Source organism: Lactuca saligna, chromosome 7, assembly GCF_052625555.1.
Source record: "Lactuca saligna cultivar CGN05327 chromosome 7, ASM5262555v1, whole genome shotgun sequence".
NCBI lineage: Eukaryota > Viridiplantae > Streptophyta > Magnoliopsida > Asterales > Asteraceae > Lactuca > Lactuca saligna.
The window spans coordinates 120,054,245-120,070,895 of record NC_136423.1 but is presented as its reverse complement, the minus strand read 5'-3'; the positions used below and the strand labels follow the sequence as shown (position 1 = coordinate 120,070,895).

Sequence of the window (16,651 nt, the reverse complement as noted above, 5' to 3'; positions counted from 1 at the left end):
TCAAAGTAAATACAACCATCACAAATATAATTGAAAACGTTACATCAAAGCACATGTTTACATGATTCACGTCAATTACATTATGATACGAAATGAACTGTTTGACGATTTATCGTCCCATCCTCAAAACGTTGTTGATTTCCTATTTTCACTGAATTCCTGAGAATACAAGTAGTTTTGAAAAGTGTCAACACAAAGGTTGGTGAGTTCATAAGAGATTTCGTTAGAAAAGTAAATTGTTTCCTTGTAAAAGCGTTAGAATATGTATCCAAAAAATCCAATATTTTCTTTAAAATCTGTGTAATGTAGTCTTATGACCGAAGACCAAAATGTATAAGTAACCTTTCTTACTAATAGAAAATGTTATGTGTTTAAATGGACATGGACGCGTTTGAATTAAATAAAATTTCCGTATGTTCTCATGTTTGTTAAGACTTTATGTATATGTAGTCCTAAATTCGAGGACCGAGAAATAACAAGTATTGACCATACTTAAAGGTATAAATGTGGTTTCAAATGATGTGTAGTCATAACTACCAAAACCAAAAGTGTATAGTAATATCTGTACTCATTGAGATAAAAAGTGATTTTAAATCGACATAAAACCCATTTAGGTTTTATAAATAAAGTCCCGTAAACTTTATGGATTGTTATATCCCTATGTGAGTCGCTATAATCATACTATGACTATGTGAACCTGCCACGACGTTTCTCAGGCGTCGCGAAAACTGAAATGACATTTGTCACCCGTAGACCTGCAGGTCCCACTGTAGCTAGCAGCAAGGTGTGAGGTGTCAAACCCAATATAGATCTATATACAAGTATCACGTTCTCCCTCCAGGAGATTCTGATTATAACTACCAGGAATTATATCCCGCACTTGGACGTACGAGGAGAGAATGTCTCACAATATAGGCTAACAAGTTTACGTGAAATGTGTGTGAATATAAATCTTTTCTGTATGAACGTACCCTTTTTTGTACGAGTGTGTTGTGTGATGTATCATAAACTATACCTATTATAGTTTATCTAAAACGTTTGTAATATGTAAGAACTCTTTTATGGAAATGCATAAATGTTATGAATCCATTAAACTATACTTTTTTATAGTTTATTATACGTGTTCTAAAATGAATGTATAATATTTATTATGAATGATTTAGTTTCAGTTCATGATGATAAACTAACAAAGAAATAAATTCAATAATTAGAACTTATAATTATACACTTTGCTCAACATAATACAAAGTGTTATGATATTTATATGTTGTTGGCTAACTTTAGCCATTCTGCACTGTTTTGGAAAAATCATAAAAAAATCATATGAAGTCGAAAAATAGATCCGTAAATTCGGAGAGTTCAAAAAATGTGTCTAGTTTACTCATAATTTTTATCACGATTTTTAATGACCTCCAACTTGGGTGAATAAGTCCAAAATCACAGACTGGTCCGGATTGTTGTTTGAAATGATAGGCAGTTTTGTAAAAATCACCATAAATTGTAGAAACATCGTATGGAGATGTGCAAGTAGTCATTTTAAAGCTAAAAACTTGAACTATTTGCACCTTGTACAGTTTTGAAAACAAAAATGTTTAAGATGCCCAAAACAGTCCGTGAATGGAGTTGAACTTTTCTGATGAAGGTTGTTAGAAAATTTTAGTTATGTTCTTGGTGTTTTAACTTGTATTCCCCCCCCTGAAAACTTGAGAAAACATGAAAATGTAGGGGTATGAACTCACCTTGAGTGATTTCAGTAGATAAGTGTTGAAGAAGAGAAGTGTTCAACCCAAGAACACTTGAAGAATCACTTGAAGATTCGAAGCTCTAACACAAATATGATGGAGTTTGTGTAAGATATCCATGATTCGAGTGGAAATAAGTGAGATAATCATAAGGAGAATGGATTATGTTTACCAAATGTGGAGGAAAAACTCAAGATCAGCCCTTGAATCTCGAATTTCTAGAGAGAGGAAGTGAGAGAGGAAAGAGTTTGATCTTCTTGGTGAAATGATAGAAAATGGGAGAAATGAGGAGAGAGGATGAATGCCCAGCTCTCAAAAACATGGGAAAGAGTGATAATTGAGTGGAAAGGACATTGATGTGACCTAGGTAAGGTGGAGAGGTGTGGCTGGTCATAGAGTGGGTGTGGGAGTGGTTGCTTGTGTCATAAGGTAAAGCAAAGTCAACACTCCACCTCTTTGTACTTTACCCACTTGCTTTTATTATTTAAATAAAGATTTCTATGAAAATATGATTAAATTATGAATATTTAGGGTTTATTATGTTAAAATATGATTTTAGGTGAAAATCCCGCGTTAAAATAATTAAAAACGGGCCTTAAACGCAAAACTACGCGAAAACCGGGAAGAAAAGCATTCCCAGCGAGACCTCTCGGTCCTAGACCGAGGTTCGGTCCCTAGGTCGAGGTTCGGTCCTTGCTGAGGATTGTAGCCGGAAACGAAGCGAAACAGAGGGAAACGAAGGGGGGCGAGGAAGCGAGAGGAGGCTCGGTCCGGAGATGAGAGGCGAAGGTGTCAGACCCGAAATGAGCCGAATGAACAGTAGATGAACAATACCTTCGGGTTCGGTTCTTCCTAGGCGAGGTTCGGTTCCTCCTGGGCTTGGGTTCGGTTCCTCCTTGGTCTCGGGTTCGGCTCCTCCTTGCTCTCGGTCCCTAAGAGGACCTTCGGGTCTTAAGAGGCTTCTCTCTTATAAGGAGGTTTCGGTTTCTAAGGTCCATTTTTCTCGTTTTTACCCCTTTTTAAGACGTTTTTGACCCGGTTAAGGGTCGGAATGACCCGAATGATTCTAAAAAGTTACGGGAAACTTTTGAGAGAGATTTGGGAGAGATTTCACATACTTGGAGAGATTTGTGAGAGATTTGACATTCTTGGAGAGATTTCTCATACAAAGAGATATTTGAGAGAGGTTTCACATACTTGGAGAGATTTGGGAGAGATTTAACATTCTTGGAGAGATTTCTCATACAAAGAGATATTTGAGAGAGATTTCACATACTTGGAGAGATTTGGGAGAGATTTGACATTCTTAGAGAGATTTTTCATACAGAGAGATATTTGAGAGAGATTTCACATACTTGGAGAGATTTGGGAAAGATTTCACATACTTAGAGAGATTTCTCATACAAAGAGAGTTTTGGGAGAGGTTTCACATACTTAGAGAGATTTGGGAGAGATTTCACATACTCAGAGAGATTTGGGAGAGATTTCACATACTTAGAGAGATTTCTCATACAAAGAGAGTTTTGGGAGAGGTTTCACATACTTAGAGAGATTTGGGAGAGATTTCACATACTTAGAGAGATTTCAAATAGAGAGAGATAGAGTGAAAACGATTGATAGAGGTTTCGAGTGTGGCATTTGTGAGTGTCCGGCTTCGCAAGGCAAGGTTCGTAAACCCTGTTAAGCCTTGTTTAAGGATCTTACACTCTCCCGATGAGTATGCAACATTGTTTTATCGGTTTGGCTAGCCACGTACCACAATTTTAGGTTAAGGAGATCTAGATGTTCGCACTTTTTGATTTATGATCTCTCATTAGAATAGAGAGCTGTGTAGAAATTTCATAATGTAAATTCTAGTACCCAAGGGCAAATTGAGTCAAACGGTTTGACTTATTGACTTTAGTTGACTTTGACTTGACCGAAATTTGACAGTTGTCACAGATTATTCATGGATTAAACATGTTAATACAGAGCACTACATCTACGTCTATTAATGTGAAGACCATATCTCAATATATCAAACTAATATAATAGTTGTTGCCATAATGCTCTAATATCCAAATAATAAATCCAAATCATATCCCATTTTAAGAATAACAAATTCCTATAGATCAAGATTAACTTTTCATGCTTAGCTTATAGGAAAGACATTATTAATGGGTCTAATTAAATTTAATTTGTATGAATTCTTGGAATATGATTATTTCCATATTTGACTTTATTCTAAGTATAGTTAAATATCTTGGAAATATGATTGATGTTCTCATGTGACATAGAGTCTCTTAACTTGATTAAGTATACTCTTGAAGTCTCAAAATATTTCTAGGTTATCCTTGAATGGAAGGACTTAGGCCCCGTTTGATACGCATCTTTTCACGTCCAAACAGATCTTTCTGGCTGAAAACTACTTCACCTATTACTCCGTTCCACCACCACAACGCCTCTCCTTGGCCAAATTTTACTTCACCGGCGATGCCTTGAGTTGGTATAAGTACCTTGCCAACAACCAACTTCTAGGTACATGGCCGGAATTATCTCAGGCTCTCAAACTCCAGTTCTGTCCTTCAGATTATGAAAACCACGAAGCCTCCCTCTTTAAACTCAAACAACTAACCACCGTCACCGCCTACCAGGCTGCCTGTGAAAAATTGTGCAACCGGGTGATCGAACTCTCTAATGAGGCTCTTCTTAATTGTGATATCTCGGGCCTTACACAGGAAATCTAAACCGAGTCAGATGTGCTTCGCCCTACTACCCTACATCAGGCTTATGGGCTGTCTAAACTAATTGAAGACAAACTTGGTTCTTCCCCAGTTTCTCAATCAGGTTCCGCATAATTGTTGCCCTCTGTAGTACAATCCACTGCCCCTCTGCTACCGGCTCCGGTAACCCCAAACACCACCTTACCGACTGCCCGCCTGTCACCCAAACAACTCCATCAACGTCGTGCCTCCGGTCTTTGCTTTCGCTGCCCCCACCAAGTACCACCCCGGCCACAAATGTGACCCACCACAGTTCTTGCTCATAGCTGACAATGACTTTGAAGTGTAACGACCGAAAAATCCAGCCAATTTAAATTTTTCAAAAACAACCCGATTTCATTAAATTATTACAAAAAGGTTTTCAATACTAATCATTTAGAGTATTCCCAGAATCAGATTACTAAAAAATCATGAGGAGCGGTACGATCACGCCTTTGCCTTGCCACGGTCTCCTGAAGAACCTGAAAAACATTAAACCACAACTGTAAGCCCGAAAGCTTAGTGAGATACCCCCAAAATACCAACCACATATACCATACACATATCATGCTATCTCATAGCAAATCACAGAACAGCCATGCATATCGGGTCTACTGTGGGACTGGTCCGCCTTGTCGGGCCTTCAGTCCACCGGGTCCACCCTTCGAGTCCAATCATGTCCCTCGAGTCTACAGTGTGGTTGGTCCGCCCGCACTGGGCCTTCAACTCACGTGGTCCACTCTCTGAGTCCAATAATGTCCTTCGAGTCTGCAGTGTGGTTGGTCCGCCCGCACCGGGCCTTCAACCCACCTGGTCCACTCTCTGAGTCTACAGTATGACTGGTCCGCCCGCGCCCGGGCCTTCAGTCGGTCTGGTCCACTCTCTGAGCCTCGGTACGTCTGGTCCGCCCTCGTGGGGCCTACAGCCTATCCGGACCGCTCGCTGGGCCTTCAGAATAACCGATCCGCCCTGGGTATCTTGGCCTACAACACGAAGCAGGACCCGCCTCAACCCAACTCCAGTCCAAACAACCATGTGCACATAAACATACAATCACATAAGAATTCATATTCAGGAAAATCGATCTAGCAGATCACATAACACAACATATTCTAACAGGATACCGACCATAACCAGGTCTCTAACGAATGCCATCCTAACTACCCGGATGCAAACATATCAAGCAATAATATAACAACAGATACCCGGATCTCAATCCGATAAAGGGCCGGCTTTGGTGCCTTAGACCCTGTTGATATAGTGAGGATAACTCACTTCGAAACTGTCGGCTGAAAGGATAAGATCCCGCTGCTCCAAACTCCGACACGAACTCCTCCACTGAACACCAAAACACTCAACTCAATAAATACCCTTAATTACCAAAATACCCCTGGAAGACAACTGGTCAACCCTTGGATAAGGTCAAAGTCAACCCCTGCTAGACTCTACTCGTCGAGTCAACCCGATGACTCGCCGAGTCCCCAAGCTCAGAACTTCCCTCAATCCGCGACCTAACTCGCCGAGTCACCCCGAGACTCACCGAGTCCAACAACTCTGAGTCCACTCGCACCCAACTCACCGAGTCATCCCTTGACTCACCGATTCTCGACTCAACCAAAAAATATTGGGACTTTTCCACAAGACTCGCCGAGTCCAAGAACAGACTCGCCGAGTCTAAGGCTACCTTCAACCTACTCGCCGAGTTGTTCATCCAACTTGTCGAGTTCCAGCTCATCTTCAAGCAACTCGTCGAGTCCACCCTTGTGACTCGCCGAATACCACCGGGTCTGAATCCATACAAAAGCTTTCCAAGCCATGCAGATGATCCAAACCATAGATCTACTTCTCCTAAGGCCATCCATCACGTAAAGTGGCAATCTTTACGTGAATCCAAGAAGATCTAGGCATTTTTACTCTAGGGTTTGGGGTTTGGGACAAGATAGCTCCATCAATAACACAAGAATAGTGACTTTAATGCTCTAAAGACCTTCTCCACTCTAGATCTGAGGTAGCAACCTCAGATCTATCCTTCAAACTCAAGATGCCACAAATCTAAGCTTCCCACACAACCCCAAAATGAAGAATCTAAAAGAACACAGCCCAAGAACGAGATATTACCTCAAAATGAAGCCTCCAACAGCAAGAGATCCGAATCTAAACAAAGCCTTTTGATCCAAGCCTCTTTTCCTTCAAGATTTCTTCAACAAACACCTCCGCAAGCTCTAAATGCACTCCAATCTTCCACAATCACGCTCTCTAGGGTTTCTGGACTTCAAGGGGGATCAAAAAGGCTGGGGAGAGGGTATAATGTTCTTTAAATAGGGCTCATTCCCCGGATTTAGGGTTTTCTCCACTCAGCACCTACTCACCGAGTCCATCTTTGGACTCGCCGAGTAGGCCACTTGACACGCGACCAAAGTCGCGACCCTACTCGCCGAGTCCATCCATGGACTCACCGAGTTGCCCTTCAAAATTTACTCTTTTAGCCCTTCAACTCTACTCTTGATATTTCGGGATGTTACAGTTCTCCCCCACTTAAATTAGGCTTCGTCCTCGAAGCCTACAGCTACTCATCTCCGAAAATACACCCACAACAAGCCACCTGGCCTTAACCGGACCAGGTCCCTCAAGGCTTACCCATCGAAACTCGAACTCACTTTCTCCTTCCTTGCGGTGTCCTGACCACCGTCTCAAACCGGGCACCGGCTTTACCCTCTGATAACCACACACAACAGCTGAGTACCACTCATGATGCAACACTGCTATTACTCGACCCATATGAGCTATAAATAACTATGCACCACCCGATTCCTGATCCGAGTCCAACTCTATCCATTCCATGCTGACAGAAAGTCACACTCTTCAGAGAAACTCCCATGAGTTCTCTTCTTGCAATCGCATGCACATGCTGAACTAGCTCTAGCACCCTCGGGTTAGGAAAACCCATCACACTGACGACCTTCAAATCATCCCTTAGGATGAACCACTGCTACGCAATTCCTTCACCGAAAACAAGCTGGGAATCCAAAACTCCATATCTGCATCCCTTACGAGCCTCTTGACTTTACAACCTCGGAATTCCCTTCTGCGACCTCAGCAGACATCCCCTCATGATGTCATCCCATACCGCCGCCGCACACGCTGCTCAATGACCACCATCGGACCACTCCGATCATAACTCTACACTGCCGCTTTCACTTCCGTGAATTTGCATTCCCCTTCGGAATTACATTCCTCCCTCTTTCTTTACCAAGGAAAACCACTTGACCGCCTCGTCACCACGACAAGAACCACGGTGCTCACCCAACGCTACACCACCTCTTTATAGCGTAACCGCTATCTCATGCGCCATACATACTCTGAATCCACCCGAGAAGACTCTCAAGTCCATGCACTACTTCCACTGATTGCGATTAATATCCGAGGCCAGACCTTGCAACGCTAACATATCGCGACATACTCAATCCATTACCTCGCACCGATCTAACGACACATGCAGAGTCTTCAACATGATTGGACCGCCTTACCAGGCCTTCAGTCAAACTGGACCACTCTCATAACCTTCAGCAGACCTGGACCGCCCTCCAGGGCCTTCAGTCTAGCTAGACCGTTCACCGAGCCTTCGGCCTGACTGGTACGCCCATTGGCCTTCAGTCTATCTGGACCGCTCAACTAGCAATCAACATCCCGAGTTACCTCTCCGGGAAAACCTCCCATGCATACTGTTCTAGCCCCCTAGGGGTTCCGAACTCTATCTCTATCATACGTACTCGATCCCGGCCTGATCTCAGGTCCTGCACAATCAAGCTCTTGGTCTGTATCCCGCCCCGCACACCTGCCATTTGCTCATACCAACCAATGCCCTTGGCTGACCGAGCCACTACTGAATTACATGCAGGCAAACAACTTTTCATACTCGTCGATCCTCCGGAGAATTCTCCAATTCTCCCCCACTTAGGGCACTAACTACCAACCACCGGTCGCTATCACCGACCTCCCAAGATAACCTTGCACAAGACCCAACACTTATACTCAGACTGATTCCCACTAGCACTAGCAACCTTCGCAAAAACACATTTCCACACCGATCATCCCGCTCGAAAGGAACCCAATCTTTAAATATCCATTCCTCAGACTGTAGATGCTACCCGACACTCAAACCAACGCCGCATTCACCAATAATCCTCACAAAAGATACCAGTGAAAACCCGAAATACTAACACATACCCATGCCAAACCCTCAAGGAACAACGGATACCAAAACGAAAACCACCCAACGAGACTAGCAGATAAACGATACTCCACAATAATCATAATAAACAAGACAACAAGAAAGAAACATACCCGCAACTGCATCCAGCACTGCTCGAACCTCCTCCGCTGCAAGCTGAAAAGCACGACCCTAAGCACTTGGGGGCTCCGCTCCACCCTGACCTCCACCTGTGATCCTCAACGTGGCCGGTGCTGGAGCCTGCACCGGTCCTGCAGCAAGCTGTGGACAGTTGACCCTCAAGTGTCCAACCTGATGACAATGATAACATATCCTCAAATCTCGAACCAGTACTGACTGCCGACAATCCCTCGCATAGTGTCCCTCCTTTCCGCACTTGCGGCATGTACCACCGGACCGACAAACTCCGGCGTGACCCCTCCCACACTTTCCACAAATGTGGCTGCCCTGATCTCCCATCCTGGAATCAACAGTCTTAGACCGTTTCGTCGCCGACTGCGACTGAACCGGAGCTTGCCTTAGCTCACGCAACTGTAACTCAATCTCTAACTCACGTCGCCTGGCGGCCTCCTGCAACTCCAACAAGGTCTCGCACCTCTGCGTGGACACAAACTGTCTGATGTCTCTTTTTAGCATACTCAGATATCGGGACATCTGAGCCTGCTCCGAAGCGAACTCAGGGCAAAACATCGCCCTCTCAGTAAACATCCTGGTGATTTCCATCACCGACTCCGAATCCTGCTTCAGCTCAAGGAACTCCTGATCCAACCTCTCCCTCTCGACCTGCGGAACATAACGAGTGCTGAACATCTCTCTGAACTGATCCCATGAAATCGCAGCCCTCTGCGCATCCGAGTATGACCCTGTGGTCAATCTCCACCAATCCTTTGCCCCGAGCCTTAACAGGTTCAGAGCGCACCTCAACCTCTGATCAGCAGAGCATGAACACGTAAAGAAACACCCCTCCACGTCTGATAACCATCTCATAGCAACGATTGGATCCTGAACTCCATCAAAGGTGGGAGGCTTCGTATTATCGAAGTCCCGATACTGAAAACCTCTACTAGCTCCTCCCCATGCCGCTGCTACAGCCGTTGTAGCTGCCGCGGCAGTCTTCTCCGTGAGAGCCGCATAGTGCTCATCAAAATACTCCACCATGGCGGTCTTGATCGAACCAAACAGTTCCGGCAGCTCGGCCCGGAACAATGCGGCAACCTCATCATGCAGGATCTCACGAATCCTCGCATCCAACTCGCGCGTACTCATCTGACCGACAACCTCGAGCGGTACGGACCCGCCTGGAACTCCCTTTCCTGCTCCTGATCCTGACCCGGATCCACTCCCAGCATGCCCTGAAATCTCCATACAGAAAATAAACCACCAAAATCTCAGACACTTCCCACTATCCCGGGAACCAACTCTCAACCCAATCCTAGAGGTCATGGTTTCCCTGATACGCGTATGGGTCCTGTGCTTTCAATAGTACGGGTCCATACTACCTTCCACACCTATCCATATTTGTATGAAGTACTACCACAACACCCTAGAGAAAACACACATAACAACGCTCTATCCTCACTACTAGAGGAACACTAGAAATCTCTCACAAGGAAACCCTAGGCTAGCAGGCATCGTAAATCAGGCAACACATCATGAAATCCTGAAGATCCCTAGCCTAACTCTAGCATGCTGTTCTAACAAAGCTCAATAAAACATATATCATGTATGGTATTTTGGGGTTACTTACTAGCTCCAAGCCATGCAGATGATCCAAACCATAGATCTACTTCTCCTAAGGCCATCCATCACGTAAAGTGGCAATCTTTACGTGAATCCAAGAAGATCTAGGCATTTTTACTCTAGGGTTTGGGGTTTGGGACAAGATAGCTCCATCAATAACACAAGAATAGTGACTTTAATGCTCTAAAGACCTTCTCCACTCCAGATCTGAGGTAGCAACCTCAGATCTATCCTTCAAACTCAAGATGCCACAAATCTAAGCTTCCCACACAACCCCAAAATGAAGAATCTAGAAGAACACAGCCCAAGAACGAGATATTACCTCAAAATGAAGCCTCCAACAGCAAGAGATCCGAATCTAAACAAAGCCCTTTGATCCAAGCCTCTTTTCCTTCAAGATTTCTTTAACAAACACCTCCGCAAGCTCCAAATGCACTCCAATCTTCCACAATCACGCTCTCTAGGGTTTCTGGACTTCAAGGGGGATCAAAGAGGCTGGGGAGAGGGTATAATGTTCTTTAAATAGGGCTCATTCCCCGGATTTAGGGTTTTCTCCACTCAGCACCTACTCGCCGAGTCCATCTTTGGACTCGCCGAGTAGGCCACTTGACACGCGACCAAAGTCGCGACCCTACTCACCGAGTCCATCCATGGACTCACCGAGTTGCCCTTCAAAATTTACTCTTTTAGCCCTTCAACTCTACTCTTGATATTTCGGGATGTTACACGAAGCCCCTCAACTTACTGCACAACAACACTTCCCTGTTCTGGAAGAGACACCAAACACTCCACACTTTGTAACTCTCTCCCCATCAACATTTTATGGAATTACACCCACTACAGCCTTGCGTCTCATGGGATTTGTCAACCAGAAACCACTTCAAATTCTTGTTGATTCGAGCATCACTCACAACCTAATTCAGCTTGGAATAGCTGTTGAGTTGCACCTCCTGGTCCAGACCGCATCGGCCTTTCCGGTCCTCATCGGCAATGGCGAACCACTCCTTTGCACCAGCTATTGCCCGGATGTTTCCCTCACACTTAAGGAAGCTTCATTTACAGTCAAGTTGTTTGTTTTGCCATTTAAAGGCTTCGATGTTGTTCTTGGGTTCGATTGGTTAAGTTCCTTAGGTCTGATTACAGCCAACTTTTCCGTGTCTTCACTCGCCTTCCAGCAGAATAACAACACTATCACCTTGACGGGGACTCTTCCATTTCCTTGTCACCTAATTGCAGCAACGATTTCAGACCTTGAGGACAAGGTCAATCCTCATGGGCGGGGTATTGATACGGGCCCAACTGCAGCAAACCCAACTCCACCTGAAGAGTCCAACACAAGGCCCAAGTGACATAGTTCCGGCTCGTTTTCGTTAATAAAAAAGATCAACTAACCCTAGTTCTTGACTGATTCTTTATGCATTTGCATGTAGTTAGACCACTTTCTGTTTTCCTAGTCTTAAGGCACGTTTCCGTTTTTGTTAGCATTATTTCTTATTTAATTTGCATTGTAATGTCATTAGTGGAATATAATCGAGAAAATTGCTTCAAGTCTTATGTGTTCTTCTCTGATTCTTGGGAGACTAGCCCTCTCAAACAGGCTTCTATCATATATATATATATATATATATATATATATATATATATATATATATATATATATATATATATATATATATATATATATATATATATAATAGCAACATACTTTAGTTATTTACCCATGATATCATCACTTATAATATCTACCCATAAGAAAAACTTACTTAAGTTACATTACCAATGTAGATAATGTACCATATTTGTTACATATTGATCTTATAACTAAAGAAATATAAGTAGCTTGTTATTATTGGTAAGAAATGGCAAGTTACAAAGGCATTTGGTGAAAAAAATTTCACTTATTGGTATAAGTGTAACTACAATGCTATTTTATTTAAGGATAAGTAAATACATTACTATCATGGGTATAAGTAAAGTACACGTGTACAATAGTTGTTTTTACATCGGTCAAACGGGTATAACAATAGTTAGTTTGGCATTAAAAAATCATCTAACACTAGCAAACTTGCAAAATAAAATTTGACACCTACTTTTACAACTTATGTAGCGTTTTTACATTAGCCAACTTGCAAAATAAACTGAATACCCATTTTCACATCTTATATCATATTTTAACATCATATTCCATGAATACAAAAATTAATTATAAATCTACATATCAATTTTTTCATTTGAGTTATTTGGTTAGCCTAAAATATCAAAACCAAACCATATAAAGCTATCTTTATTTTGTCAACCAAACCAAATAACCCAAAGCTCATTTGGTTATGGTCGATTATTTAGTTTCGGATTTTTTAACATCACTAATATATATTATCATTGTCATAAAAAGCTTATCAAGTCAAATCTAGTCACGTCCCATGTAAATATAGTCTAAATAATCTTGAAATCTTTGACTAGTTATCTTAACTTTATATTAAAAGTTTAATGCAACAAAATACCTATCCCTGAAAACACTACTTAAATCGGGTGACAAAATTCCATACACTAAAAAACAAGCCAACAAAACACCATTTTAACTTTTATTCGGGTTGAAGGAAAACTAGAACCAAAATCCATACTGTCTTTCCTGAATAAAAAGAAAGAAAATATGATCTTAGGGTAAAAAAAACATGTTGATTAGTTTTTAGAAATGAATGGAAATAATAAGCAAACCTTGAGAAAATAAATGGTAGTGATTATTTGGACTTCTTCTGTTCCAAAGAAGCCCTTGCACCAGCAATCTTGCAAATGGGTTCGTCTTTAGAGCGAGCAAGCTTGAGAGCAGGATGAACTTTGAGATCCCCCATCACCAATTTCTGACCCGCGTCTAATTCGCTTAAATCCACTTCGATAAATGGAGGGATAATATCCGCTGGACATATGAACTTTGCTGTTCTTTTAATGATGTTTAGATAAGACCCTACACGTCATTCAATTTCAAAACACACCCATTATTATTATTCTTATCATACATATTGTGTTTGACAAGATATGACAAGACACAACACATTGTACTTTTGAAAGTGAAGTTTTGTACAAGTTGATGGACAAAGTGACAAAACTCAAGTGTAAAACATGGTATAATAAAATTATTTATGTAAGAATTACTTTCATCTTTTCTTATTACAACAGGAATTGGAATTTGAAAAGTTTGCCATTATAGCAGGTCGCCATTTGCTATAATTAAGTAGTTTTTTTTTTTTTTAAATACAATGTCCTTGAAAAGTATACACCTATATGTATTGTAATTTAAGTGATCTAGATATGACTTGAGTGAGCTGTATTTTTTATATAAAAGTGTTTTGTAGTTGTACCTTGAAAGTTAATTTGTAGAAGTGTGTGTTTTATCATAAGAGTTTTAAGTGTTATGCTTTGAAATCTTTATATGCAAGCCTCTTTAAAATCAATATACTGTAAAGTACAAAAAACTATTTACAAGAAAGTTCATAAGAACAACAAAAAAAAACACAAAACACAAAGCTTTGATGATATTGAGATTCAATTTCACAAAACACATACCCGTGATCAGATCAAAAGGGTGAGAAAATCTTGAATGTGGTGGGGATATCAGGAGACAAGGGCAAAATGGTAATTTGAAAAGATTAACCAGTTGGGTCATAAAACTAGATGGCCTAGGGACTAAATGAAAAGTTAAAGTTGTTACAAATTCATGTCATTGTTGTATATGATTTTAGTACAAAAAGAAGGTATTGTTATATTTTTTAAAAATATTGAAATTGTGCATACCTTTTTTCAACCCAGGGGAAACATCATCTCCAATAAACACAAGTGGAACATCAACCTTCAATAAAGCATGAGATGGTGCTCTTACAAATGTCACATTCAGCACAGCATCTGTAGCAGCATGAAGATGAAGCTGAAATCCAAATAAACCACAAATCCATATCTTCATTTCATTACTAAATAGTCTTAATCCAAGAAAAAAAAAAAAGCAATGTACTTTCATCTAATTGTGTATTTCAAAAAAAAAAAAAAAAAAAAACTATTTCTTGCATTTAACAAATAATTACGAAATCATGTAACATACCAATCGAGGCAAGACACGAACTTTCTCAATAACATCATCACTTCCAACATCAGCTCTCACCTCAAGATCAAAGAGGCGTGAAAGAAAATAAGAAGTTCCAAGATGATTTACAAGTTTCTTGATTTGATTATTCTGAACAGAAATCAGCCTTTTGTTGCCTCCATGTTGTCCATCTTCTTGCTCAAACACAATACTCGGGACACGTCCAGCTTTGCGTTCTTTGGCTGATATGTTTTTCCCAGAGAGTCCACGTGGCAACGCGTGAATGGTCTCAGCGTGTTTAGGGTCTGGTTTAGGAAAGCCTTCAAGATATGTCAGTGGGGTTTCATCATAATCTTTAATTAAAGCTGCTGCTGATGTGGAGGATTGTCTGATGTGGCGGATATGTAGGGCTCTAGTCAGCATTTGGCGAGGAACCAACATTTGGTATCTCGGGTGCAAGTCCCAAATTTTATAATTTTCTGAGAATGTATATCATAAAACACATGTAAATAGACATTTTTATAAATAAATCGAGTACTTTAGTAGTTATACACCAAATTCAATGCAAAAATAGAGATAAGATATTGCTTCAAATAGATTGAAACATATATATACAAGTTCATATATTGGCATTCGCATGAACATAGTTCAAGTAGATTTGTACCTAATGTTAAACCACCATACTGAAAGTATTGCTGCTTACAAAAAGAAAAAGAAAATGGTTTTCTTGGTGAGGTTTTGGGTTATGCCAAAATCATAAATAGCCCCAGAATATATTTGTTAAAACTGTTACTTCAGAGGCCTAAAGCAACATAAGATGTAATCTTTACATTCTACAAGGAAGAGGCCCACTTCAAAATTTGGATGTTTAACAAGTTATCTTTCAACTTTTAAATTGATATGGACTCTTAACTTGTATAGAAAACGTTGATAACTAGATGAAGAAGCAACAAGAACCTCACCAGTTTAACATGTAAGATATTCGCAGAAAATGTCAAGTAAGAAACAGGATTGAAACCAAAATCAGAGAGAGATTTGTCTTTTGAAGCAGAGAATAGAGCAAATATAACTAGGTTTCCCATTAAACAGCCACAAAATGAAAATAAATCTACACCAAACCAGAAAACCTAATTTGAATTAGGTTTGGTTCAGTTTCAAACGTGAAGGGTAGGTTTCTAGGGCATAATATGTGCAGTTCTTACGTTGTGTTCTTTTCACAAGTCCTTTTCCTTGTTTTTCTATCGATTTCCATATTACAATCCACAAACCAGCCTGAGGATTTAGATGTATGTATAGCTGGTAATGTCTTCTATTTTGTTTATACATACAAGATGCTAATGCAATATATTTATCACATATAACAGTTCTAAATTAGCTAAAATACAAAGTTTCAATCAGAAACATAGAAACAAATTTTACATACATGATAAAGCTGCTGGAAATGGACGATGGCGGAGGAGTGGAGGACGGCACTGCACTACTCGTCTCCTACACTCGTAGTCATCGTCGAAATAGAGAAACAACTGAAAATCTGGAAAACGAAGGATTTGAGGTTGAATAAACTGAATAAGCTCAAAATCACAAATGCTGCTAATCTCACTGTAACTTGACAAAACTCATACAATTGAAAGTCAGAAACTTAAGAAATCAAAAAATTAGGTTAAGCGTTCTTACATACGATGGAATCGGTGTCAGGCCAGAGATGGTGGAATCAACGAATCAACAATTAACGTCGACGATAGAGGCCGAAGACGGAGAAAAGCGCTCACAGTCGAAATGAGGAGATGCTTTAGTGGTATGTGGAATTGTGCCTGTGAAGGCTTTTTCTTTGGGCTTAGGGTGAGTGACAAAAATCGCTTAGGAGTACAATTAGCCCATCTGAAGTAGAGCTTCCACTTCCACTTTCACACTAGTTTTTTTTTATTATTATTATTTCCCCTGGCTCTGGAAATAATCCAATTATTGAGGTTGGTTTCGGAATGGTCCTGTTGTTTCTGGACCGGTCTCCGTGAGGCTTTTTTCTATCCGGGTTTTTTTTTTCGGACTAGTCTTTTTTGGTCCGGTCTCAAGGTCTTTTTGTGCGTGTTTTTCTGTTCGATTTATGGGTTTTTTTGTAGAGTTTCGG

At 40.9% G+C, this 16,651-nt stretch overlaps 1 protein-coding gene across 3 annotated transcripts; it reads right to left on the bottom strand.

Moving 5' to 3' along the window:
• Positions 1 to 4,831: 4,831 nt before the first annotated feature.
• On the bottom strand, positions 4,832 to 16,365 carry LOC145006557 (Ribosomal protein L25/Gln-tRNA synthetase, anti-codon-binding domain-containing protein). Of its 3 annotated transcripts, none has more exons than XM_078965638.1 (6): positions 16,201 to 16,365; positions 15,950 to 16,057; positions 14,545 to 15,005; positions 14,244 to 14,373; positions 13,170 to 13,416; positions 4,832 to 4,965 (listed from the first exon to the last, which is right to left on the bottom strand). In XM_078965638.1, exons 3-5 carry the CDS (start codon positions 14,965 to 14,967, stop codon positions 13,193 to 13,195), a joined length of 777 nt encoding a protein of 258 aa, XP_078821764.1. In that variant the 5' UTR covers positions 14,968 to 15,005; positions 15,950 to 16,057; positions 16,201 to 16,365; the 3' UTR covers positions 4,832 to 4,965; positions 13,170 to 13,192. The 3 variants fall into 3 exon arrangements, with proteins under 3 accessions (XP_078821764.1, XP_078821762.1, XP_078821763.1); XM_078965636.1 differs by lacking the exon at positions 4,832 to 4,965 and adding an exon at positions 12,876 to 13,083 and having other exon boundaries at positions 16,201 to 16,363; XM_078965637.1 differs by lacking the exon at positions 4,832 to 4,965 and adding an exon at positions 12,876 to 13,083 and having other exon boundaries at positions 16,205 to 16,363.
• Between the last annotated feature and the right edge of the window lie 286 nt (positions 16,366 to 16,651).